Source organism: Sander vitreus, chromosome 3 (assembly GCF_031162955.1).
Source record: "Sander vitreus isolate 19-12246 chromosome 3, sanVit1, whole genome shotgun sequence".
Taxonomy (NCBI): domain Eukaryota; kingdom Metazoa; phylum Chordata; class Actinopteri; order Perciformes; family Percidae; genus Sander; species Sander vitreus.
The window spans coordinates 11,887,387-11,914,854 of NC_135857.1; the positions used below are offsets into that span (position 1 = coordinate 11,887,387).

Below are 27,468 nucleotides of genomic sequence, written 5' to 3' on the forward strand. Positions count from 1 at the left end.
TGTGTGTTTTATCATATTGGTTAAGCCAGAGAAGAACACCAAGAAACATTTAATGAACAAAAATCAATCCTAAGACATCTGAGGTTTGGAAATAGTTAAGATGGCAACATACAATGTATGCTGTGCACATCCAACAAAGTCTTCACCTTGGTATCTAAAATAGGTTATTTTTGCATTTAATATTTTTATGTCCTTTTAATGTTGACATTGTATTTTATAAATATTCTTTCATCATGGGAAAATATGAAAATATAAAAAAATGAAGTGAATAAATTAAGTCTAAATTCACAACATAAACTTTCATTTATTATAAAATAATTTTCTTTTAAAAATTATTTCTCTATCTGCATTTTTTAAAATGGGATTGAAGGTGTGCATTTGATAGGCTTAATTCTAATATAAGCTAAATCAAAGCCAAATAGATGAAACGGTAGGACTGGATAAGGCCATCCTCTCTCTGATGTAAAGTAAACTGACGTACAGTAGAAGGAGGGACGGTTTTGTCTGAAAATCTATAAAACACACATGCCCACATGCTCACAGTCGAGGGATGGAGATCTCCGCTCTCTGTATTGGCCTGATCCTGTCTCTGGGTTTGTGTGAGCTGAACTCAGCTCTTGCCTTGAATGGTTATGAGGATGATGTTAAACAAAGGGTTGGGCTTACAGAGGATTGGACTGGTGCTGGGGTCAGCACTCAGGCTTCATCTGTGAAATGTAAGCTCCAGGGTACCACTCGTCTCCCTGTGTTCTCAATGGATGGCGACTATGTTATTGGTGGTGTTTTCTCTATACACCACTACATGCATACAGTGAAGCATAACTACACCACCATGCCTGAGCCACTAAGGTGTACCAGGTTAGTAAGAGGGAGAAGTGGGGGATAAGAGGATGTTAGACTGTGTGGCGAAATAATTATTGTGATTTGTATCATGTGCTTACAATTGTGTTGCAGGTTTTGTGTTGGACTGAACAACAAAAAAAACTATATTTCACATAAAGTGCCAATTCAGTATTTAGTCACATATATTGCAGGTATTATTTTCACAAATTTACAAATGTGAGTGTGATATGAAAAAAAGAATTTTTAATTATTATCTGAAAATGTATTTGTATTTAAGATACAAACAAATTAATACTATTGACTATAACTATTTTTAAACTGTGCAATAGGATTCTTGTACATTTTTTACTCATATTTAGTCTTTGGAATTTTGGTGTTCAGGCAATCTTTGATGCCTGTACAATATTTTGTTCACATATGGGCAGCTATCAGGCATTGTCAATGACTATGAATTGCAATTTACCTTTATTATTACAACTATTTTTCTTTAAGTTGGGATTGTCCTTGATTAAGAGACTTGAGTGTCTGTTTGCAGCATTAACACCCGTGAACTGCGCTTCTCACGCGCAATGATCTTCGCCATCGAGGAGATAAACAACAGCACGGAGCTGCTGCCGGGAATCAAACTCGGTTATCATATCTATGACGCGTGCGGCTCGGTGCCCGTGGCGGTGCATGTGGCATTCCAGCTTTTAAATGGCCTGGACCCGGTGTTTTACACCAGCGACAATTGCTCACAATCTGGTATGGCAAAGGCTGTCATTGGTGAGTCTGAGTCCACGCCATCCATCAGCATGTCGCGCATCATCGGGCCCTTTAACATTCCTCAAGTAAATATTTTGGATTTCTGGAGAAAATAAATATGAATAGAGACCGTGTAGTGCAGATTTTTTTGTGTGTCCTGTTAATATTTACCTTGTTCTTTTCCTTTAGGTGAGCCACTTTGCCACTTGTGCATGTCTGTCCGATAAGCAGCAGTACCCAAATTTCTTCAGAACCGTCCCTAGTGATCAGTTCCAGGCTGACGCGCTGGCCAAGCTGGTAAAACACTTTGGCTGGACTTGGATAGGTGCTGTCCGGTCAGATTCAGACTATGGCAATAATGGTATGGCGTCTTTCCTGGACGCAGCACGCAAAGAGGGGATCTGTGTGGAATACTCTGAATCTTTCCATCGGAACCACCCACGTAGCAGGATCCAGAGAGTAGCTGATGTTATTCGCAGGTTTGATGTTCCCTGTGTTGACACTGTCCCGCACACAAAAGCACAACAAAAATGTTCTGTAAATGTAAGATAGACGATTTCTTTTATGTTCAGTGGCAAATTGGAAATGTTTCTTTTTTTATCACATTTATGTATTACTGATATTGTTATAAAAATGGTCAGTCAGACCAAATAGCCTGCTAAAGTGTCATATGGGCTATCTCATGTTTGTTTGTGTTTACGTTCTTGATAGCTATTTTAAAACGTATACTGTATTTATTTTAAATGTCTCTCCAGGTCGACAGCTATGGTTGTTGTGGCATTTACATCCCCTGTAGACCTGAGGATCCTGCTGGAAGAGCTGTCACTCGAGCCTTTTCCACCTCGCCAGTGGATAGGCAGTGAATCCTGGGTAACAGACCCAGACATGCTGAGGTTCAGCTTCTGTGCTGGAACCATCGGATTTGCCATTCAGAAATCTTTCATCCCAGGTCTGAGAGACTTCTTGCTGGATCTCTCTCCTTCTAAAGTGGCTGCCTCTCCAGTGCTTACTGAGTTCTGGGAGGATGCATTCAACTGCAGGCTGGGAAAAAGTGAGACAATTTATTTATGGTTAACATAGTTGTGTCCTTGTGGTCCTGTTTTTTTTTGTTTTGTTTTTTTATTGTTTGAGTGAAACTTCCTGTGTTTCTAGTTCTATTAAGGCTATCATACTATTTGTGATATCAGATCATTTCATTTATTTTAAACATGTTAGGCCGATCATCTCAGTATTTAATTAAATTAATTTGTTGCCTTTTTTAAATGTCTGATGACTGATTTGTGTTGTCGTGAGCTAGCATAATTAAATGTAAACAAAAAACTAAAATATGTCCTGATACAAACTGAAACAGCAACAATTTCAAAACAAAAAGGCATATCTGCAAAACAGTGCTTTGAAATGTATTGTAAAATAATGTTTTACTAATAAATTACAACAATGTAGATATATGGGGTTTTCCCTGGCCCATGATATAACCTTCTACCAAGTTTCATGAAAAGCAGGCGTGTTGTTTTCTGTACTCCTCTTGACAAACAAGAACCAAACCAAAAACATGACCCTCCTGCCAGAGGTAGACTAATAATAAACACATAGGGAAGAATAATAATGTAATATCACATATTATTGTCAAGGCCTTTGTCATGTGTTTTAGGTGTAGCCATAGACAAGAGATTATGTGATGGAACTGAAGACATAAAGACGCTCCAGAGCCCGTACACTGACACATCTCAGCTCCGGGTCACCAACATGGTTTACAAGGCTGTTTATGCAATAGCTCATGCCATTCATAAAGCAGTGTGCCAGGAAACAAATTCTACAACTCAGTGTGACAAATTCACCAGGATAGAGTCCAAAGAGGTCAGTTGAACATACAGTGGGGCAAAAAAGTATTTAGTTAGCCACCAATTATGCAAGTTCTCCCACTTAAAAAGATGAGAGAGGCCTGTAATTTTCATCATAGGTACATTTCAACTATGAGAGACAAAATGAGAAAAACAAAATCCAGAAAATCACATTGTAGGATTTTTAATGAATTTATTTGCAAATTCCTTGGGAAAATAAGTATTTGGTCATCTACAAACAAGCAAGATTTCTGGCTCTCACAGACCTGTAACTTCTTCTTTAAGAGGCTCCCCTGTCCTGCACTCGTTACCTGTATTAATGGCACCTGTTTGAACTTGTTATCAGTATAAAAGACACCTGTCCACAACCTCAAACAGTCACACTCCAAACTCCACTATGGCCAAGACCAAAGAGCTGTCAAAGGACACCAGAAACAAAATTGTAGACCTGCACCAGGCTGGGAAGACTGAATTTGCAATAGGTAAGCAGCTTGGTGTGAAGAAATCAACTGTGGGAGCAATTATAAGAAAATGGAAGACATACAAGACCACTAATAATCTCCCTCGATCCAGGGCTCCACGCAAGATCTCATCCTGTGGGGTCAAAATGATCACAAGAACGGTGAGCAAAAATCCCAGAACCACACGGGGGGACCTAGTGAATGACCTGCAGAGAGCTGGGACCAAAGTAACAAAGGCTACCATCAGCAACACACTACGCCGCCAGGGACTCAAATCCTGCAGTGCCAGACGTGTCCCCTTGCTTAAGCCAGTGCATGTCCAGGCCCGTCTGGAGTTTGCTAGAGAGCATTTGGATGATCCAGAAGAGGATTGGGAGAATGTCATATGGTCAGATGAAACCAAAATAGAACTTTTTGGTAAAAACTCAACTCGTCGTGTTTGGAGGGGAAAGAATGCTGAGTTGCATCCAAAGAACACCATACCTACTGTGAAACATGGGGGTGGAAACATCATGCTTTGGGGCTGTTTTTCTGCAAAGGGACCAGGACGACTGATCCGTGTAAAGGAAAGAATGAATGGGGCCATGTATCGTGAGATTTTGAGTGAAAACCTCCTTCCATCAGCAAGGACATTGAAGATGAAACGTGGCTGGGTCTTTCAGCATGACAATGATCCCAAACACACCACCCGGAAAACGAAGGAGTGGCTTCGTAAGAAGCATTTCGAGGTCCAGGAGTGACCTAGCCAGTCTCCAGATCTCAACCCCATAGAAAATCTTTGGAGGGAGTTGAAAGTTTGTGTTGCCCAGCGACATCCCCAAAACATCACTGCTCTAGGGGAGATCTGCGTGGAGGAATGGGCCAAAATACCATCAACAGTGTGTGAAAACCTTGTGAAGACTTACAGAAAACGTTTGACCTCTGTCATTGCCAACAAAGGGTATATTACAAAGTATTGAGATGAACTTTTGTTATTGACCAAATACTTATTTTCCACCATAATTTGCAAATAAATTCATTAAAAATCCTACAATGTGATCTTCTGGATTTTCTTTTCTCATTTTGTCTCTCATAGTTGAAGTGTACCTATGATGAAAATTACAGACCTCTCTCATCTTTTTAAGTGAGAGAACTTGCACAATTGGTGGCTGACTAAATACTTTTTTGCCCCACTGTAAGTGAAAACGCCAATTCCCTTTTTTTTTTTTTTGCCACAATGTACCTTTTCTGACATAAAATATTTGTTTTATTTGATGCTATTTCCTTGCTCTCCCTCACTGTTTACCTTTATTTCATCTTTGCAGGTTCTTACTCAGCTGAAAAAAGTAAATTTTTCCCGAAATGGTTATGATGTGTTGTTTGATGCCAACGGTGATCCAGTGGCCCAATACGAACTGGTTAACTGGCAAAAAAGTGAAAGTGGCAGCATTAAGTTGGTGACAGTAGGGCAATACGATGCATCACTGCCGGTGGGCCAGAAGTTCCAAATCAACAGAAACCTCACCTGGGTGGATGGTGCCACACAAGTAAGAAACACAAAAGCAATAATTTTACATAAATATGGTGATCTTGTAGGGTCTGATAGGTGTACATTGAACACATTTTTGTTCACTGTAATTGTTCCTCCAATCACTACCGAGCCTACTTGTAACCAGTAGGCTACTGACAAATCTTAATCTACTTTAGAATGACAGTTTATTCAATGTTAAATAAATTAATATATAAATTAATATGGCTATAGAATAATAAATCAATAAATAAATACCTATCTGTTAATCCTCAGAGCTTCAGGGCATATTTGAATATTTATGAGTTTGTTTCTCTTTATGTGCCAGGTTCCTGTGTCAGTGTGCACTGACAGCTGTCCTCCAGGAACTCGTAAATTGCTGCAAAAAGGAAAACCCATCTGCTGTTACGATTGTATACTGTGTCCTGAGGGAGATATTAGTAATGCTACAGGTATTTGTTTATCTCCTATACAAAGCTGATGTACTGTACAAGATCAATATACAGTACGACTGCTAGAAGGCCTTTTTGTTTTATTTTTCAGATTCCCCTGATTGCTTTCCTTGCCCCAAGGAGTTCTGGCCTAATGCAGAGAGAGACACTTGTCTCCCCAAGCCTGTAGAGTTTCTTTCCTACAACGAGGTCCTAGGAATCATCCTGGCTGCATTCTCAGTTGGTGGCGCCTGTCTGGCCATTATAACAGCGGCTGTATTCTATCGTCACAGGACATCCCCAATTGTCAGGGCCAACAACTCTGAGCTGAGCTTCCTGCTGCTCTTCTCACTGACTCTATGTTTCTTATGTTCATTAACTTTCATTGGAGCACCCTCTGATTGGTCCTGCATGCTGCGTCACACAGCGTTTGGGATCACCTTTGTCCTCTGTATGTCTTGTGTTCTTGGAAAAACAATAGTAGTGTTAATGGCATTCAAAGCTACACTCCCAGGTAGTAATGTCATGAAATGGTTTGGTCCTCCACAGCAAAGAATGACTGTAGTGTCTTTCACACTTATTCAAGTCCTAATATGTAGTATTTGGTTAGTTCTTAGTCCACCTTTCCCAATGAAAAACCTAACCATGTACAAGGAGAGAATCATCCTGGAGTGTGCATTAGGCTCAGCTATTGGGTTCTGGGCTGTGATTGGGTACATAGGCCTACTGGCTGTCTTTTGCTTTGTGTTAGCTGTCCTAGCTCGGAAATTACCTGATAATTTTAATGAAGCCAAGCTCATCACCTTCAGCATGCTGATATTCTGTGCAGTCTGGATCACCTTCATTCCTGCATATCTCAGCTCTCCTGGGAAATTTACTGTGGCTGTGGAGATATTTGCCATTCTGGCCTCCAGTTTTGGACTAATACTGTGTATATTTACGCCAAAGTGTTTCATTATATTGTTTAAGCCAGAGAAGAACACCAAGAAACATTTAATGAACAAAAATTAATCCTAAGATTCCGGAGGTTTGGAAATAGTTAAGTTGGCAACATACATTATATAGCTTATGCTGTGGATTTAAATATTTATATTCACAAGTTTATTTTTACATTAAAGGTGCTGTAGGTAGGATTGTGAAGATCCAGGAATTAGCCAAAGAATTTGAACATCGACAACTTCTCAGTCCCTCCTCCCCTTTCTGCTGAAGCCCAAACGGTCTCCTAAGCCCCTCCCCCCACAAGGGAGAATGAATGAGTGTGCATGAGCAGTGATTGACACACAGTTAGACACCCCCCCCCCCCTGGCCCTGATTGGAGGATCTGAACAGGGAGCGGTGGATTTTTGCAAATCGCAGTACAGGCTGTAGGTGGTGCCAGAGGAGCTGGATTTTTTTAAAGTACCTGCCTAATGTAGTTCTACTCAAACATAGGGTCAGTTTCAGCAAATATGACAGAAAGTTAGTTTTATAAGTCTTACCTACTGCATCTTTAAATATTTTCCTAATTATAATGTCATTGTGTGAATGTCCTTTTAATATGCCTCATTTTATAAATAGTCTTTCATCATTTAACTGAAAATATAAAATAATGTGAATAAATAAAGTCAAAATGCATAAGAAAAATGTGTGGTACTGAGTTCTGATCTCTACATTTTGATGAAATCATTACTTGCAGTTATTGGCATATGCGCTAACAGTTAACGTAGAAACAAATCAGACATACATTTGAAAGCCCTCTGTAAACATACTGTATTACCATGGCTATGCTGCAGCCTGCTGGTAGGGCTGTACATTACAACTTGACCCACATTCACTTAAAGGGTCTATGCAGTTTTGGCCATTTCTTCGCTTTTTGCTCGCAGGTTTCTCTATAGAGCTCCCCCTACAGCTTTGGAATAAATATTTGGCAGCTCCTATGTTTACTTGTGTGTGACTCCTCGCTCAGTCAGTCTGCCGTTTCCTCTTTCTCTGTTCCTCTGACAATGCTTTCCTAGCTTTTGGCTTCTTTTTTGCCAGCTCAGCCATGATGATAGTGTGAAAAACTTGATCGCTACCTTGTTAGCTGGTTCCTGAATGGGCGTATGTGTGCAGTGCCATGAAGCAATTCGTTACATCGCGAGACCTGATATCACGCGATACTTCCTGACGCCGGCCGAAAGTTGCAAGGGTTGTTTTTCCACTCACAGGCGCTACGGGGGAGCGAGACGACCACCATTCAACCCGAAAAAGTCATATAACCATTCCAATGACTCTGAAGCTGTTCAGTTAAGGTAAATTAAGCTAAACAAACTGCATAGTTCCCCTTTAACTACAGTGCCGTAAAGTACACTCAATCAGATCTCCGTGATCTGTGTAACAGCAGTACAGTGGGACATTTGCCTTTACCAGAACGAAAGTATATAAGCTTACATACCATCATTACTGAGATTAAACTATAGGTTATATTTGCACTGAACAATGCTAAACAGAAACATAACTCTTTCAGCACACATGAACAGTGCAATATTAGCTCACACATACAATAGCACACTCATGAATTAGCCTACTGTTGCTAATATACATTCATAGATCCTACATAACACGCCAAGACCAATTGGCGTGGCGTTAGTGGTCGATTGGTTGGGGTTAGGCATTTGACCTTGAGTGGTTAAGGTTAGAGAGCCGATTGGTCAGGGGATAGGACCTATACAAATGAGGTTACGTTACCTTGCGTAAGCATGGACGCCTGGCCAATAAATGCTAGTGAAGGGCGGGTCTTGGCGTTGTGGGATTCGTAATATCCATAGACAGTAAACTTAATGGACACAGCGACTCCATAGACTTCGACGGACACCAGTGAAGTCAATAGGCTCGTTCGAGATGAGCTGCGCCTTGCCTGTAAAGTGGACGAGAGCAGGGGGCGGCAGCAGGGGGTGGTGACAAAAAAAAAAACGCTGTCAAGTTGGACAGTTTACAGCCGTTTTCAGCAGCCTTCAGGCTGGACAGGAAGTCACATAAACACTCACATCCTGTTAGGTCCGATTCTGATTTAATAAAATATTATCAGACCCATATACCAACTTGTACACAGTCTCCAGTTGTTTTTATTGTGACAGAGTAGCTGCCAAAATGCTCTACCTGCGATCTGTTGCTGATTTTAATTAACAACACAGTGTAGATGATCCATAATCTTAACAGATTTAGTCTCTCTGATTTATAAATGTAACTATCAGCCACATAACGTGTTCTGTACAGAATAAGCCTTTAAATCAGACAAATAATCAAAATCCCTCTAATTCAAAAACAATAAAAAAGTTTATATAAAACGTCATCATGTTGAGTCGATTCTGAACCAATCAGCTGTTAACGTTTCCCAGCATGCCCTGGGTCTGCCTGGGTCTTGCAGTCGGCGAAAAGCAAATGCGCTGCCTGCGTCTCAAACCTGCGGCCACCTTGATCTCGTGAGGTTATCGTTGCCCACGCGTGCATGACGTCAGAGCAAGTCGGGATCAAGTCGGACACAAATCTAACCGGCATGCATTGGGCGGCAATCGCGGTGATCGATTCTGTACAGACCTGGCTCATCTCGAATGAGCCTATTTAGAAGCACTTTTCCGGTGATGGCTGAGCGTACTGCACAGCCTCAAACTGAGCTTGACGATGTAGATGTGACGTGAGCAACCTGTCTGAAAGTTGGAAGTCTTCTGGTAGCTGTGCCAAGAGAAAATTAAATGTTACTTCATATGAATTCACTTGCCTCATACCGAAGTATTTCCAATCCATCAAAACATTGCTGAAATATTTTGTTCCGATGCTTTCATGGACTCTCTATGGGCTTCTCCCTTAATTGTATGCCTCCACGTCCCCCCAGACTGCCTGTGAGCTTTTCCTAACAATACGGTAATTTCTCTACTGTGCGACAGAAAGTCCCGTGGTTATGACACAATCGTGTCAAAAACGTCTGCTCCGGGGCCATAACGTGAGATACAAGGTAATGGAGCCTTTTATACATTGTCTTGTTTCTTTAGAAATAAACAATGAACAAATAGAGTCTTTAAACGCTTCAGATGTAAAGTTATTCGCAGTGAAAGTGACGCCAAAATGAATGGCAGTCAATGGAATGCTAGCGGCAGGTGATGGCTTGTTAGCCTTAGACTCTCCCCATAGTAGGTACACTTTCCAGATGCTCGCTTACCCCCTTGGTAATATCGCGTCCAAGCCATAGGTCCAAGCCAAGCCGAGGAGCAGAGCATAACCTTACCGCATGCTGATACGTTACTAGTCCAGGTAGAGCGAGCTAATGCTGACAGGGAGAGAGAGAGAGACACTGTATCACTAACAGCCAATCCAGTCTGCTCAAAGTGGTAATCTTTTTCAGTTACATTTTGGTTACAGTGACGATTAACATTTTGAGGACACACCTTATTGTTTTCAGACAGACTTGAAAAAAATGTGAACCTATCCATTAATTCTCAGAGCTTTGTAGCACACATGAGTATGTGTGTTTGTTTGTCTTTATGTGCCATGTTCCTGTGTCAGTGTGCTCTGACAGCTGTCATCCAGGAACTCGTAAAGTACTGCACAAAGGAAAACCCATCTGCTGCTATGATTGTATACCGTGTCCTGAAGCAGAGATTAGCAATGCTACTGTTCTGCCCTTCAGGCATTTAAGTTGAATTTTTATGCATTTAATTTTGCATACTTTCAGTTTTATGCAGACTCTTATTTTGACGTTTGTTTACTGAGCTAAAACAGGAAGTAGTTCATGCAGACTCTTATTTTGACATTTGTTTACTGAGCTAAAACAGGAAGTAGTTCATGCAGACTCTTAATTTGACGTGTGTTTACTGAGCTAAAACGGGAAGTAGGAAACCACGTTAGAATTCACCAAAGGGGTAAGCTTCTCCTCACAACGCGTACCTCCTATGACGCCATTTTGATGCTAACAAGCACTCACCCCCCGTTAGAATCCCATTGACTGCCATTCAGTTTGGCGCCACTTTGACAGCGAATAACTTTACATCTGAAGCGTTTAAAGACTCTATTTGTCCATTGTTTATTTCTGAAGAAACACAACAATGTATAAAAGGCTCCATTACCTTGTAGCTCACGTTATGGCTCCGTAGTAGGCGTTTTTGTAAAAATAGGCTAACGATTGTGTCATAACCACGGGACTTACTGTCGCATAGTAGAGGAATTACCGTATAGTACAGGAGAAGCTCGCAGGCAGTTTCAACTTACATTAGCTGTTTAAGTTTAATTACTAATGTTAACTATCCCTTTTAGTTAGCAATAATTAGCCTGTGCCTATGTTATCTCCTTACATATACCTACACTCTCCATCTCTGCAATATTCGGAATGATTGAGATTTCTCTTGGCACAGCTAGCAGAAGACTTACAACTTTCAGACTCATGTCACATTTACATCGTCTCTCTCAGTTGGAGGCTGCGCAGTAACGCTCGGCGCTCACCGGAAAAGTGCTTCTAATAGCCTTCACTGGTCTCCGTCCAGAGCAACGGAATCTGTTGGTCCATTTTATATATGTCAATGGAATTCACCACGTTAGAAATGCATTAGAAACAACAGACAGGTTAAAAAATGCGCCAGGGAAAATGCATCCTGCCTGTTGACTCCCCAGCAGAAGCATCGCTTGTATGTATATAATCTTTGTTCTAACTAAGTTAACTTTTAAGCATATTGATTTCATGCTGTAAAAGTAATGTTCATGAGGCTTAGCTAATTACAGTATTTTGCTGTTTGTTTCCTAGTTTCACTCTCTCATCACATGTGTATGGATTCAGCACAATGTGAAGAAAATAAATCTGCATACAAAGAATTCAGGATTTCTTCATGTTCATGAATAGAGAGAGTTTAGCTCACTGTTTAGTTGGAGTTGCTACACCTCAGCGAGAACAGTATAGCTACAGGTATTTGTTTTTCTCCAAATATCTACAGTACAAAATCAAATATACATAACAATTTGCCTTTTGAATTTGAATCCTTGATGCTGTCTCAGGCTGCCTTAAATATGTATACCACTGGATGGCCCAACACTTTCTCCAACTGAACAACTCTAAATCTGAAATAATACTATTCACCCAACACCATCACCAGTCCCAACAGCCTTGGTCCACTATCTAGTAACGTCAAGCCAACCGCCAGCAATTTAGGTGTCATTTTTTTACTCAGACTTCACATTCATCCCACAGATCAATAAAGCTGCTTAGTCCCGTTTTCTCCATATCAGAACCATCTCCAAAATCAAAAAACATTCTTACGGACTCCTTTCTCTCGTCTTTTTATCATCACCTTCCATTTTATTTATTCAATTTTTTCTCTTTTAAAGCTGTCCCATCTTCTATTCTCACTATTACAATGTGTATGTTTATTGATTTGTAGGTGCTTTTGTTTCTCCTGTCAAAGCAGTTAGTAAATTCTTGTCTTTAAAAGGTGCTATAAAAAAAAGTTATTTTTTTCAGATTCCCCTGATTCTTTTCCTTGCCCCAAGGAGTTCTGCCCTAAGGCAGAAAGAGACACTTCCCTCCCCCACCCTGTAGAGTTTTCCTACAACGAGGTCATAGGAATCATCCTGGCTGCATTCTCAGTTGGTGGTGCCTGTCTGGCCATTATATCAGCAGTTGTGTTCCGTCGTTACAGGACATCCCCGATTGTCAGGCCAACAACTCTGAGCTGAGCTTCCTTCTGCTCTCCTTTCCCTGACTCGGTTTCTTAGGTTCATTAACTTGAATTGGAGCACCCTCAGAGTGCTCTTGCATGCTGCGCCACACAGCGTTTGGGATCACCTTCGTATGTCATGTGTTCTTTGAAAAATAGTAGTGTTAATGGCCTTCAGAGCTACACTCCCAGGTAGTAATGTTATGAAATGGTTTGGTCCTCCACAGCAAAGAATGACGGTAGTGTCTTTTACGCTTATTCAAGTCCTAATATGTATTATTTGGTTGTGTCTTAGTCCCCCTTTTCCAATGAAAAACTATCTATCTATCTATCTATCTATCTATCTATCTATAGTGCTGGAGCATATAAAACCTTTCAGACCTGACAACGCTACCTCCTGTTGCAGGTCAGGAGGAACCCTCTAAACCCTTTATGTTAATTAGTGTGTCGTATGACCAACTCTAGTTCTCTGCGAACAGGAACAATTAACAGGAGGCAAATACCGTACCAAAATAGGTTTAGTTTTATTACAAAGAAGTTTAAAAAAAATCCCATTTAAAATAGCATAGGAGGGGCAGATTAGTAAAATTATAAATTAGATGGCAGATACATTTGGTCTTACTCTCCTCAAAGTAGGAAGGTCAGGTCAGCACGCACACACCACTCTGGGAGGAGACTGTGGGAGACAGAAAGAGGAGACAGAAGGCCCAACACTGACAAAGACATGCAGTACACACTTATTTCTACACAATTTGCTATGGCACACCGCAACAGAGTGTCACCCAGTGCAGTCTCACCACGAGGAGGCAGTGTGTCGACACGGACCCAGCCTTGTACAGGATCAAGCTGTGGATATATACAAAGCAAAAGCAACCTGTGTTAAACTTCCATCAACAATATCTCTTCAGACCACTTGTAAATGAAATCACAAAAATGCATCGACCAAGGCAAATAAACAAAAGAAACAAAATGGTAAACTAACCGTAGAAAACAGTGACTGGACTGGTCCCCCTTTGAGAAAACAAACAAAACAGATTAGTGGCCAGTCACAAGGTTACCGTGTCTTGCAAATAATTATTAGCACATTAATAAAAAGAGTAAAATATAAGCCAACTTTGCAAGGACACAACAAACTCCTATAGCACAGTTACTGCAGGAGGAGGGAATTTCCAAAGCAGTATTTTCTGGAGCTCTACAGCCACAGCAGCTCATTAGTAGTGTTACGGCTGCCGTCGGCACCCTCATGTGTGGGTTTAATTGAGTGTGATATGTGAGATGCAAAGCAGGCTGTGCCATCCCATGCTGAGGATTGGACCCAGCAGTAGCCTGGGTGGTACGCCGAGGGGCCGACATCTCCTGGCAGCTAGTAGGTATGGCAACGTGTTCTTCAACTGCCCCATCGTCCACTCCTTGCTCCTTACTCCACTCCATGCTCCATTTGGGATGAGGTTCTGGGCGTCCTGTGTGGTTGCAGCAGTAGGCGGAGGAAGAACTTCTGTACCTATACACACCCGGATAGCTTCATCTGCACTACTGTCGGGGTTGCTGTTTTGGGGACTAGGCTCTATGGGTGGCTTAGGAGCAGCCGGTGCAGGCGGCAGAGTTTCAAGCTGCGCCACCCTCAGCTCAGTCCTACTTACCCGTCTCACATTGCCAGTGCCATCAGCCTGTGTGATGGTAGATAGCCCACCAGGTTCTGTTGGCACTCCAACCACCTTGTAAAGGACTTGTGACCAAATGTCCTGAATCTTCCCGTGATCTTGGCAGTAATGGTCCTTTAAGTAGACCAACTGTCCCTCTCTGAAGCCAGGGTCACATGCATTTTGATTATGGTGTTGCTGGTGGTACACTCTGCTGCTTCTTCCAGATTTCGTGCCAACTGAAGCCGTTCCTGGTGCTGCTGGATCCACTCATTCCAAGAGCTGGTTGTTGCTTCAGATGCTTCTGCTCCCAAGAGAAAGTCCATCGGGAGCTGGGGTGGTACCCCAAACAGAAGGAGATACGGGGAATGACCAGTAGAACGATGAGTGGAGGTGTTATATGCCCACACCAGCTGAGAGATGTATTTTGGCCACACTCACTTCTTCTCAGGGGGAAGAGATCTGAGCAGGTCATGGAGTGTCCTATTAAATCTCTCACACTGGCCGTTTCCTTGTGGGTGATATGGTGTGGTCCTGGATTTCTGAATCCCGTATAGTTGGCAGAGTTGCCGGATAAGGACACTCTCAAAATTTCTCCCCTGGTCAGAGTGTATCCTTTTGGACACCCTAAACCGGTTGAACCAGCTGTCAACCAGGATCTTCGCTACAGTAACAGCACTTTGGTCCTTAGTTGGCACGGCCTGGGTGTACTTAGAAAAGACATCAGTCATGACCAACACATTCTCTCTCCGATATGTTGCATGTTCAAGCAGAGTGAAGTCAATGGCGAGTACTTCCAGCGGCTGACTGGCCATAAGAGCGCCCTGGTAGGTTTTCACCTTCGGCTGGACAGCCTTGGACAGCACACAACGCTGGCAGTTTTGACAGTGCTTTTCTATTTCTGCTCCCATCCCTGGCCAGTAACATCTTTGTCTCGCTAGGTTAGTGGTCCGTCGCACCCCTTGGTGTCGTGAAGGCTGTTTAACAGCGGAGGAATGTTCTTGACGGAGGCATGTAGGCAAAAGCAGTTGAGCATACGGCTCACCATGTGGGGCAGTTACACATCTATAGAGAAAGCCACCCTTCTCCAGAATGCAGTCCCACTGCATAAGTAGACGCTGGACTTCCTTCGGGAGATGTGACCGCTGTTCCTTGTTTTGGGGCTTTCCTCTCTCCAGAAAACAAGGAAAACTTTTAGAGTTGGGTCAGCTCTCTGCAGTTCAGCAGTTGCCAATTCAGCCCCAGATCGACTTGGAAAAACTGCAATTTGCTGCTGTGTCACCACCTCAGATTCCTCTGGATCATGCTGGATGGTTGTGTGCTCCTAGTCTGCTGGTCAGGCTCCTCACGTTCTGCCTGGTCACTGTACTGCCGGGAGAGAGAGTCAGCCTTACCATTGTTCCTTCCAGGTCGATAATGCACAGTGAAATCAAAAGCCGCTAGTTGGGCTGCCCATCGTTGTTCAGTGGCGCCCAGCTTGAGGTTCTGAAAATGACTTAGAGGGTTATTGTCAGTGTATACAGTGCACTTGCTGCCTAGCAGATATTCTCTGAATTTCTCAGATATCGCCCATTTAAGTGCGAGCAACTCCAGCTTCATTGATCTATAATTCTACATGTTGCGCTCAGAACCCCTCAATGAACGGCTAGCATAGGCGACTAGCTTTAACTTGCCCTGTTGTTCTTGTGAAAGGACTGCCCCCAGCCCCTGATGGCTAGCATCAACCTCCAAGACAAATGGCTCGGTGAAGTCAGCAAAGGCCAAGATGGGTGCACTTGTAAGCATTGTCTTAAGGCCACTGAAGCTTCGCTCACACTTCTCAGTCCACATACTGGTCAGTACTGCTGCTGGCCTTGTTCTAGCTTGTTTGGCTACTTTAATTACATCAGCCACAAGTTGGTACAAGGGGGTGGCTAACTGTGCAAACCCTTTTACGAAGCGTCAGTAATAGCTACAGAAACCAAGGAATGATCTGACCTCTGTGACATCCCGGGGCTGTCTCCAGTCTACACAGCAGAGATCTTCTCCGGATCAGTTGCTACTCCCTCTCTGGACACACAGTGTCCAAGATACTGCACCTCCTTCCTGAAGAAATGGCATTTGCTCAGTTTGGCTTTCAGACCCTTCTGTTGGAGCCGGCTAAGTACCATCTCCAGCCTCTGCAAATGCTGCTCAATGGAAGAAGAGAAGACAATGACATCATCCAAAACTGACTGGAGACTCCGATCACCAAATATCCTTTCCATGAGCCTCTGAAACGTCCCAGGAGCATTACATAAGCTGAAAGGCATTCTCTCAAACTCAAAAAGGCCACCAAATGGTGTAGAAAACCATTTAGCACCAGCAAGGGCATCTAAAGACTATTCGATCCGAGGCAACGGATAAGCATCCTTTCTTGTTTTGGCGTTCAGTAGTCGATAGTCAACACACATCCTTAGCTCTCCCGTCTTCTTCCGCACCAAGAATCGGTGATGCATAAGGACTACTGCTCTCCCTTATCACTTTACTATCCAGGAGCTGCTGATTGTGATCTTTTACTGCCTGCCACTGTGTTGGGGGAATTCGCCTATAACTTTGACGGACGGGGACCTCATCAATAAGTGGTATCTCATGTACAATCTCATTAGTGCACCCTAGATCTCCCTCGTGTTTGGCAAATATGTGATTATACCTCTCCAGTAACTCTTTTGCCTGTTTTTCTTCTACAGGGGAATGTCCTGGCCAGTCTAGAGCTGCAATAGTGCAGTACAGGGAGTGTCTTACACAACCAAAACACCACAACCTGGAATCTTTTTACCCAGCACTTGAATGTCCAACTCTAGATATCCCCTACATAGGGGATGTCTAAACCATTTGCTGCCTTCAAAGCCAACCACCCACATGATTTAAGTTTCAGGGCACCCCAGTGCTGGAACACTTCTTTAAAAAGTGACTCAGTGATGGTGGTAACCATAGAACCTGTATCTAGCAGACCCTTGCCCCACCCATCTCCACCTCGAATATAGGGGATCTACCTATGAGGTGTCATGAAGCGTTTGAAAGAGGGGGAATCTGCATATGAGGATAATTACGGCTAGTCTCATTACTACCATTTGCATTGTCCACAGAGCCCATACATGAGGGTCCTGTGGAAGCTGGAGCAGGGTTTGAGTCAGGATGGACCCCGGGCGTGCTGGATGTTGGTTGCCTTGGCCCCTGGCAACACTGGCGAAGGACATGTCCCGGCTTCCGGCAACGGAGGCAGATGGGCAAGCCTTCTGTAGTGAACTGGTAATTGGAGTTATGAGAGCGAGAACCAGCCTTGTCGAGTACAGATTCCATTTTAGATAGATTTGTTATAATGATTTCAATTTGCAACTGTTGTTTGTTTAACTGTTCCTGCAAAACAGAAAATTCAGATCCCTTTCCCTTTCCTCATACCGTATGACAGGCCCCCTCAACATTTACATCAACCCTACAGTGTTGTCGTCTGCTTGAGTTTGCTTAGAAGATCCCTCACCCTCTTCCACCCACATAATGGCTTTCTGTCGCAGGGCTAAGAAAGAACTTGAGGGACGTTGACTTAAGACTCTTTAACTCCCTCTGCAATGATACATCACGCACATGTTCAACAAACTGATCTCTAACCAGGATGTCCGTGTCTGTCAACCTATCGGGGTAAGCACGCTGAACATCCTCAATCAATGCCTACAGAGAATTCCTTTAAACACTCCACATCTTTTTGTTTGCGATCAAAGAATTGTTTTTGCAGGCTAACAAAGGAAATGGAGGAACCATACAGCTCTTTCAAAATTGATAAGATGGTGTCTGGATCCTCTCACTCTGCCAATGAGCGAAATCTGATGTATACTTTTGCTTCCCCTTCCAAATGATCATACAGGAAGAGGGCCTTCTCTCGGATGGTCATCTGCCTATCTTTCAAGCATGACTTTACATTTTCTATTCAATCATAAATCGTTAAATCAGATTTGGATTTGGAACCTGAGAAGTGAGGACACCTTATCTCTCTTTGAATGTACACAAAACATTCTGCTTGTGTTGCAAGGAAGTTCGGTGTAGCCAAATTGTCTCCAGGGGGTAGCCCATCAGCATTAGTACTAGTAGTGGCAGAAGCAGTACCTGTATACAAACCAGTACCTCTTCCTTGACTGAATTGTTCATTAGCCACCCGTAACCTCTGTACCTCCTCACGCAGAGCCAACAGTTCCTCCACTTCTCATCCACACTCATTTCAGCAACTCAGTTCACACGTTAAAATGAGACACAACAAACTCCTATAGCACAGTTAATGCGGGAGGAGGGAATTTCCAAAGCAGTATTTTCCGGAGCTCTACAACCACAGCAGCTCATTAGTAGTCATGTAAGTGGTAAACGTCAATTTGCTCCAGTTCCCTCTGTGAAGGACGGGAACTTGCGTCTGGCTATCACCCTGCACAACAGGAGAATCCACACAACGCGTGCGCTCAGCAAGAGGTAAGAGTAGTGAAGCTTTATATCACTTCCTGATTGGCAACAGGTCACATGACCACATGATGCGACTACATGCACAAAATCAGCTGGTTTCCCACATATACAAGGAGAGAATCATCCTGGAGTGTGCATTAGGCTCAGCTGTTGGGTTCTGGGCTGTGATCGGGTACATAGGCCTACTGGCTGTCTTTTGCTTTGTGTTAGCTCTCCTAGCTCGGAAGTTACCTGATCATTTTAATGAGGCCAAGCACATTACCTTCAGCATGCTGATATTCTGTACAGTCTAGATCACCTTCATACCAGCATATCTCAGCTCTCCTGGGGAATTTACTGTTGCTGTGGAGATATAGACTAATACTGTGTATTTGCTCCAAAGTGTTTTATCATATTGTTTAAGCCAGAGAAAAACACCATGATACATTTAATGAACAAAAATGTATCCTAAAACATCTGAGGTTTGGAAATAGTTAAGATGGCAACATACAGTATGTATGCTGTGCACATCCAACAAAGTCTTATCCTTGTCTAAAATAGGTTATTTTTGCATTTAATATTTTCTTAGTTGTCATTTTGTGCATGTCCTTTTAATGTTTCCATTGTATTTTATGAATATTCTTTCATCATGGGCTGAAAATATAAAAATTAAGTGAATAAATTAAATCTAAATTCACAACATAAACTTTAATTTATTATGAAATAATTTCCTTTTAAATATTTCTGTATCTGCATTTTTTAAAATGGGATTGAAGGTGCACATTTGTTAGGCTTAACTATATTATAAGCTAAATCAAAGCCAAATCGATGAAACAGTAGGACTGGATAAGGCCATCCTCTCTCTGATGTAAATTAAACTGACGTACAGTAGAAGGAGGGAAGGATTTGTCTGAAAATCTATAAAACACACATTCCCACATGCTCACAGTCGAGGGATGGAGATCTCCGCTCTCTGTATTGGCCTGATCCTGTCTGTGGGTTCGTTTGAGCTGAACTCAGCTCTTGCCTTGAATGGTTATGATGATGGTGTTAAACAAAGGGCTGGGCTTACAGAGGATTGGACTGGTGCTGGGGTCAGCACTCAGGCTTCATCTGTGAAATGTAAGCTCCAGGGTACCACTCGTCTCCCTGTGTTCTCAATGGATGGTGACTACGTTATTGGTGGTGTTTTGTCCATACACTACAACATGCAAACAGTGAAGCATAACTACACCACCATGCCTGAGCCACTAAGATGCACAGGGAGGTTAGTAAGAGGGAGAAGTGGGGAATAAGAGGATGTTAGACTGTGCGGCTGTTGTGATTTGTATCATGTGCTTACAATTGTGTTGCAGGTTTTGTTGTGGACTGAACAAAACAAAAAAAATATATATATTTTTTTTTTTTCAAAGTAAAGTAAAGTATAGTATAGCAGGTATACTCACAAATTTACAAATTTGAGTTTGATTTTTCATTTTTGAATATTAACTGACAATGTATTTGTATAATAACTGACTTCTATATATTTAAGAAAATACAAACAAATTAAGACTAACTATTTTTTAACCATGCAATAAGATTCTTGTACATTTTTTACTAATTTTTACTGAATTTTGGTGTTCAAGCATTCTTTGATGCCTGTACAGTATTCTGTTCACATATGGGCAGCTATCAGGCATTGTCAATAACTATGAATTGCAATTTCCCTTTATTATTACAACTATTTCTCTTTAAGTTGTGATTGTCCTTGATTAAGAGACTTGAGTGTCTGTTTGCAGCATTAACACCCGTGAACTGCGCTTCTCACGCGCAATGATCTTCGCCATTGAGGAGATAAACAACAGCACGGAGCTGCTGCCGGGAATCAAACTCGGTTATGACATCTATGATGCGTGCGGCTCAGTGCCCGTAGCGGTGCATGTGGCATTCCAGCTTTCAAATGGCCTGGACCCGGTGTTTTACACCAGCGACAATTGCTCACAATCTGGTATGGTGATGGCTATCGTTGGTGAGTCTGGGTCCACGCCATCCATCAGCATATCGCGTATCACTGGGCTCTTTAACATTCCTCAAGTAAATATTCTGAAAACTGGAGAAAAAAAATTGGAATAGAGACTATGCAGTGCTGATTTTTTTTGCGTGTCCCATTAATATTTACCCTGTTCTTTCCCTTTAGGTGAGCTACTTTGCCACTTGTGCATGTCTGTCCGATAAGCAGCAGTACCCGAATTTCTTCAGAACAATTCCTAGTGATCAGTTCCAGGCTGACGCGCTTGCCAAGCTGGTAAAACACTTTGGCTGGACTTGGATAGGTGCTGTCCGGTCAGATTCGGATTATGGCAATAATGGTATGGCGTCTTTTCTGGATGCAGCACGCAAAGAGGGGATCTGTGTAGAATACTCTGAATCTTTCTATCGGACCCACCCACGTAGCAGGATCCAGAGAGTAGCTGATGTTATTCGCAGGTTTGATGTTCCCTGTGTTGACACTGTCCTGCACACAAAAGCACAAAAAAAATGTTCTGTAAATGTAAGATGGACAGTTTATTTAATGTTCAGTGGCAAATTGGAAAGGTTTCTTTTTTTATCACATTTATGTATTACTGATATTGTTATAAAAATGGTCAGTCAGACCAAATAGCCTGCTAAAGTGTCATATGGGCTATCTCATGATGGCTTGTGTTTACTTTCTTGATATATATTTTAAAACTTACACGGTATTTATTTTAAATGTCTCTCCAGGTCGACAGCTGTGGTTGTTGTAGCATTTACATCCCCTGGAGACATTAGGATCCTGCTGGAAGAGCTGTCACTCGAGCCTTCTTCACCTCGCCAGTGGATAGGCAGTGAATCCTGGGTAACCGCCCCAGACATGCTGAGGTTCAGCTTCTGTGCTGGAACCATCGGATTTGGCATTCAGAAATCTGTCATCCCAGGTCTGAGAGACTTCTTGCTGGATCTCTCTCCTTCTAAAGTGGCTGCCTCTCCAGTGCTTACTGAGTTCTGGGAGGATGCATTCAACTGTAGGCTGGAAAAAAGTGAGACATTTGTATTTATGTTTATCATACGAGAGGCACCCACAGTTGTGTCCCTGTGGTTATTTATTTATTTATTTATTCATATATATATTTTTTTATTATTGTTTGAGTGGAGCTTCCTGTGTTTCTAGTTCTATTAAGGCTATCATACTAACAGTGATATCAGATCATTTAATTTATTTTATACACGTCAGGCCGATAGTGTCAGTATTTAATTAAATTAATTTGTTGCCATTTTTCAAAAGTGACTAATTGTCTAATGACTGATTTGTGTTGACATGAGCTAACTAAAAAAAACAAAACTAAACTATGTCCAGATACAAACTGAAATGGCAACAATTTAAAAACAAAAAAGCGTATCTGCAAAACATTGCTTTGAAATGTATTGTAAAATAATGTTTTACTAATAAATTAGAACAATGTAGATATATGGATTTCTGCAAGGCACGTTTAGCAGGTTAAAAAAACTAAAATAAATTAAAGACAACTAGAAGGGTGCTTGGAGAATGCAGACCACCTTTTCTCACAATGTTAGTGAAAGTGAAAACTAATTGGCGTATCTGTGATTCGGATCTGATCAACAATTGAATGGGATTTTCCCTGTCCCATGATACAACCTTCAACCAAGTTTCATGAAAAGCAGGCCTGTTGTTTTCCGTACTCCTCTTGACAAACAGACAAAAACATCACCCTCCTGCTGGAGGTAGACTAATAATAAACACAGAGAATAATAATGTAATATCACATATTATTGTCAAGGTCTTTGTCATGTGTTTTAGGTGCAGCCATAGACAAGAGATTATGTGACGGAAATGAAGACATGAAGACTCTCCAGAGCCCGTACACTGACACATCTCAGCTCCGGATCACTAACATGGTTTACAGGGCTGTTTATGCAATAGCTCATGCCATTCATAAAGCAGTGTGCCAGGAAACAAATTCTACAACTCAGTGTGGCACATTCGCCAGGATAGAATCCAAAGAGGTCATTTGAACATAAGTGAAAATCTCCAATGTCCCTTCTTTTTGCCCTATAATGTACCTTTTCTGACATTTAAATATTTATTTTATTTGATGTTATTTCCTTGCTATCCCTCACTGTTTTACTTTATTTCATCTTTGCAGGTTCTTAATCAACTGAAGAAAGTAAATTTTTCCCGAAATGGTTATGATGTGTCATTTGATGCCAACGGTGATCCAGTGGCCCGATACGAACTGGTTAACTGGCAAAAAACTGAGAGTGGCAGCATTAAGTTGGTGACAGTAGGGCAATATGATGCATCACTGCCAGTGGGCCACAAGTTCCAAATCAACAGAAACCTCACCTGGGTGGATGGTGGCACACAAGTAAGAAACACAAAAGCAATACTTTTACATAAATATGGTGATCTTGTAGGGTCTGATGTGTACATTGAAAGAATTTTTGTTCACTGTAACTGTTCCTCAATCACTACCGAGCCTTCTTGTAACCAGTGGGCTACTGACAACGTAATCTACTTTATTACAGTTTATTCAATATGAAATTAATTAATAAATACATAAATTAATAAGGCTATAGAAAACATCCTAAAATAAGTGAGGTGATAAATATATCAATAAACATGAAATATATAAATGTGTCAATATAGTTCATTAAATAAATACCTCTCTTAATCCTCGGAGCTTTAGGGTATACATGAATACGTATGAATTTGTTTCTCTTTATGTGCCAGGTTCCTGTGTCAGTGTGTACTGACAGCTGTCCTCCAGGAACTCGTAAAGTACTGCAGAAAGGAAAACCCATCTGCTGTTATGATTGTATACCGTGTCCTGAAGGAGAAATTAGTAATGCTACAGGTATTTGTTTATCTCCTATACAAAGCCGATGTACTGTACAAGATCAATATACAGCATGACTGCTAGAAGGCCTTTTTGTTTTCTTTTTTTCAGATTCCCCTGATTGTTTTCCTTGCCCCAAGGAGTTCTGGCCTAATGCAGAGAGAGACACTTGTCTCCCCAAGCCTGTAGAGTTTCTTTCCTACAACGAGGTCCTAGGAATCATCCTGGCTGCATTCTCAGTTGGTGGTGCCTGTCTGGCCATTATAACAGCAGCTGTGTTCTATCGTCACAGGACATCCCCCATTGTCAGGGCCAACAACTCTGAGCTGAGCTTCCTGCTGCTCTTCTCCCTGACTCTATGTTTCTTATGTTCATTAACTTTCATTGGAGCACCCTCTGATTGGTCCTGCATGCTGCGCCACACAGCATTTGGGATCACCTTCGTCCTCTGTATGTCTTGTGTTCTTGGAAAAACAATAGTAGTGTTAATGGCCTTCAAAGCTACACTCCCAGGTAGTAATGTCATGAAATGGTTTGGTCCTCCACAGCAAAGAATGACTGTAGTGTCTTTCACACTTATTCAAGTCTTAATATGTACTATTTGGTTGGGTCTTAGTCCTCCTTTTCCAATGAAAAACCTAACCATATACAAAGAGAGAATCATCCTGGAGTGTGCATTAGGCTCAGCTATTGGGTTCTGGACTGTGATCGGGTACATAGGCCTACTGGCTGTCTTTTGCTTTGTGTTAGCTGTCCTAGCTCGGAAATTACCTGATAATTTTAATGAGGCCAAGCTCATCACCTTCAGCATGCTGATATTCTGTGCAGTCTGGATCACATTTATCCCTGCATATCTTAGCTCTCCTGGGAAATTTACTGTGGCTGTGGAGATATTTGCCATTCTGGCCTCCAGTTTTGGACTAATACTGTGCATATTTGCGCCAAAGTGTTTCATCATATTGTTTAAGCCCGAGAAGAACACCAAGAAACATTTAATGAATAAAAATTAATCCTACGATTCCAGAGTTTTGGAACTAGTTCAGTTGGCAACATACATTATACAGATTATGCTGTGCACAGTCTTTACCTTGTGGATTTAAATATTTATATTCACGTTTGTTTTTACATTAAATATTTTCCTCATTGTAGTGTCATTTTGTGAATGTCCTTTTAATATGTCTCCTTTTAGAAATAGTCTATCATTTAAATGAAAATATAAAATGTGAATAAATAAAGTCAAAATGCATAACAAAAATGTGTGGTACTGTGTTCTGTCTCAACATTTTGATTAAATCATTGCCATTTTAATATTTGTCGGATTAACAAGTTAATTCTCTCAAATCTAAAGTTTGATTTAGAATGAGCAAGATCAGTTATAGCATCATACAATATAAAATGCATTTTAAAGAACACATGGCTACGTAGCACCAACAAGACTGCCGAGAGGCTGTGTACCGGGTAATAAATGTGTGGTAGTGGTAAAAAAGTGGTAGTCCTCACTGGAACTCTTGGTGCAAAGCCTAACAGCAAAGCCAAAGAGTAAACCCTGGGAAATGTGAGGACGAGTAACGAGCAGAGCACAGCACCCTGAGCTTTGTGATATGACCAGCTTGCCTTCAATGTCGTCGAGGCAGAGCACCCCTTCAACCGCTGTACTTAGGACACAGCCGTAAACAGCTGGGAAAGAGAAAATTAGCAACAAAAAAACCTCCCGAACAATCAAGTGTGCAACTGGACAACAGATTTGTGCCACTGCTGCAGAGGGTAAGGTTGCCCAGGGTAAAGACTGAGAGGAACTCAAAATGAAAGGCTACCGGGAAAGGTAACGACTGGGCCTCAAATTCTGATTGTGGGTGACTCTGCTGTAAGATGTAAAAAGCATTTTCAGTAAAACAAAAAAACTACTCTGCTTTCCCAAGGACAAAGTTGCTGACTTGGCAGAAACAATCATAGTGGCAGCACACCCAACTGTGAAAAACATCATACTGAACATTAAATGGTCAAATATTCTTGTAAAGCAACAATCTCAAGTGCTGAAACAGGACTTTATTGATCTGCTGAACAGTTAGCTCTCTGAATGCTGAGGTGTTTATAAGTGGTCATCTACCGCCAGTCAGAAGAGGAGTTGAGACGAAACCAAACAAGAGGAGGACTTAACAGCACGGAAGAAATCCATCTCAGCCCCCACCTGAGGAGAGCCATGACCATGGGATACTTTGGAGCCGAGACAAGGACTCTCAACCCCTCTTCAACCCTTCTCTAACCCCTCACCAAAACTAATTCCATTGCGGATCCATCTCTTTCACCGCCCCCCTATTCCCCCTTTCCCCATCCTCCCCGTTGGATTTCCAGATTAAATTAAGGAGCTGGTTACTGTTGGAACTATACTTATCCCCCTGCCCTTCTGCCATTAAAAAGAGAATAAACATTAAGGCAAAGGACTGCTGCAGTCAATATAAACAGATTTATTAAGATAAAAAGTATGTAAAAAGATGTTGTGAATCGTAGGGTACAGATTTAATTATTGGCAAACTATCAAATATGTTTCATTAATAAAGTTATGAATATGGTTATTAATACTATCAAATCGACAATCAAAACGGGGCACCACCCTGGAAGTCAGGGACCAATAATCAAACTGTGAAACAGTCTCATTTAGGTGGCGTTCCCCTTAAAATACCGATCTTAATTGATTTGGTTAATTTATCTGGTACTTTCTAGAGGAACAAAAGGAAAGGTGACTCCAAGAAACGACCTGTTTAACCAGCTTGTTATTACAATAACTACACAAATAATCTATTTGTGTAATTTATTAACTTCAAAATTATCAATGGCCAATCAATAATCCTTCGATCAATTAAAACCAATATACCTTTTTTAAACTACACCAAAACAGCATGTGGGGTGTGTGTGTGTGAGTGAAAGTGCGAAGAGGAGGGGGGTGACGCACCCCAGGGGTCGCTCGGTCACGCCCAGATTAGCCATTAGCTCATTGAAGCTAGGCTGTGTGTTAGCTGCACAAAAGCCATTTAGCCTGAAGAGGGTGGTAGTGGCCTGCGTTGCAACACCACGTGACTAAGCTAGTCAGTTAGCTCTCAAACTAATGTGTCGCTGACAAAGAGGGACACACTAGCTACTTCGCTATGTGCTAGCTGTGTAGCTATTCAACGTACGTGACTCGCTGTTCACTTGGGCGTGTGTATGTCCGTACGTGTGTTAGTGAAAGAGGAAAGAAAGCCCCTTAGAGAAAGACACTTTGAAAAACCTGATTATCTCACTCAGTACAATACAACTCCGTGAAAGGGGAGTTAGCAGGTAGCAATTACAGTTTTAACAAGCTAGCTGCAATATTCAACACCACATAATGCACCGTGATCAGAGTACATTCACAGCAAACAGATTGGACTCTGTGGTTCAATCAGATTAATAAATCAGCAATAGCACGTTATTAATTGCAAATCACATTAATGGTGTAACTAGTGGCAGCATTAGCCTTACTGACATTAAAACACTATTCCTCTGCCCAGAAACCTTAAGCCTTCTTACTGTGTGTTCAACACAACTGCTGGTCCCAACAGATAACTATAACAAATATGTGCAATTTAACTGAAAGAATGGAAAAGCAGGCTGTACGGTTTGTAAAGGGTGCGGAAAAATGATCATCGATGTGCAAAAGTTCACAGAATATGTGCAATGGCCAGGGATAATAGTCCAGGATGTGTTTTAATGTAACGTGTACTGAGGGTGGGGGGGTTAAGAGACTGTCATAGTCGGTCAGTGGGGTTCCCAGGCTTTGCTAATTAGGTCCACTGCAGATGAGAAGAAGCTGTTCTTGTGACAGGAGGTTTTTATGATCTTGTTTTGGTTTCTGATGGACCGCAGCCTCCCGCTTAGAGGGGAGAGGATCATAAAGTTTGTGACTAGCGTGGGAGGGATTAGCCACAATCTTTCATTTAATCAGTCCTGTTATTGTTGTGTGGAGCAGGGGATAGTGGACCCAAGGCCGGAGCGCCCCTCTGGAGGCCAAGCAGGTCCGCCAAGGCGGC

General features: G+C 41.9%; 2 protein-coding genes and 1 pseudogene across 2 annotated transcripts; all 3 read left to right on the forward strand.

Moving 5' to 3' along the window:
- Nucleotides 1–721: 721 nt before the first annotated feature.
- Nucleotides 722–6,838, forward strand: LOC144515280 (extracellular calcium-sensing receptor-like). Its single transcript, XM_078245987.1, has 8 exons — nt 722–858; nt 1,379–1,673; nt 1,777–2,066; nt 2,343–2,638; nt 3,239–3,444; nt 5,194–5,415; nt 5,725–5,848; nt 5,940–6,838. The coding sequence occupies exons 1-8, from the start codon at nt 755–757 to the stop codon at nt 6,836–6,838; spliced, it is 2,436 nt and encodes an 811-aa protein (XP_078102113.1). The 5' UTR covers nt 722–754.
- Nucleotides 6,839–10,323: 3,485 nt separating this feature from the next.
- LOC144513934 (vomeronasal type-2 receptor 26-like) lies at nt 10,324–19,038 on the forward strand (annotated as a pseudogene).
- A 507-nt stretch (nt 19,039–19,545) lies between these two features.
- On the forward strand, nt 19,546–24,654 carry LOC144515281 (extracellular calcium-sensing receptor-like). The gene is made up of 8 exons (XM_078245989.1): nt 19,546–19,833; nt 20,345–20,639; nt 20,743–21,032; nt 21,309–21,604; nt 22,384–22,589; nt 22,730–22,951; nt 23,317–23,440; nt 23,534–24,654. Exons 1-8 carry the CDS (start codon nt 19,727–19,729, stop codon nt 24,430–24,432), a joined length of 2,439 nt encoding a protein of 812 aa, XP_078102115.1. The 5' UTR covers nt 19,546–19,726; the 3' UTR covers nt 24,433–24,654.
- The last annotated feature ends 2,814 nt before the right edge of the window (nt 24,655–27,468 follow it).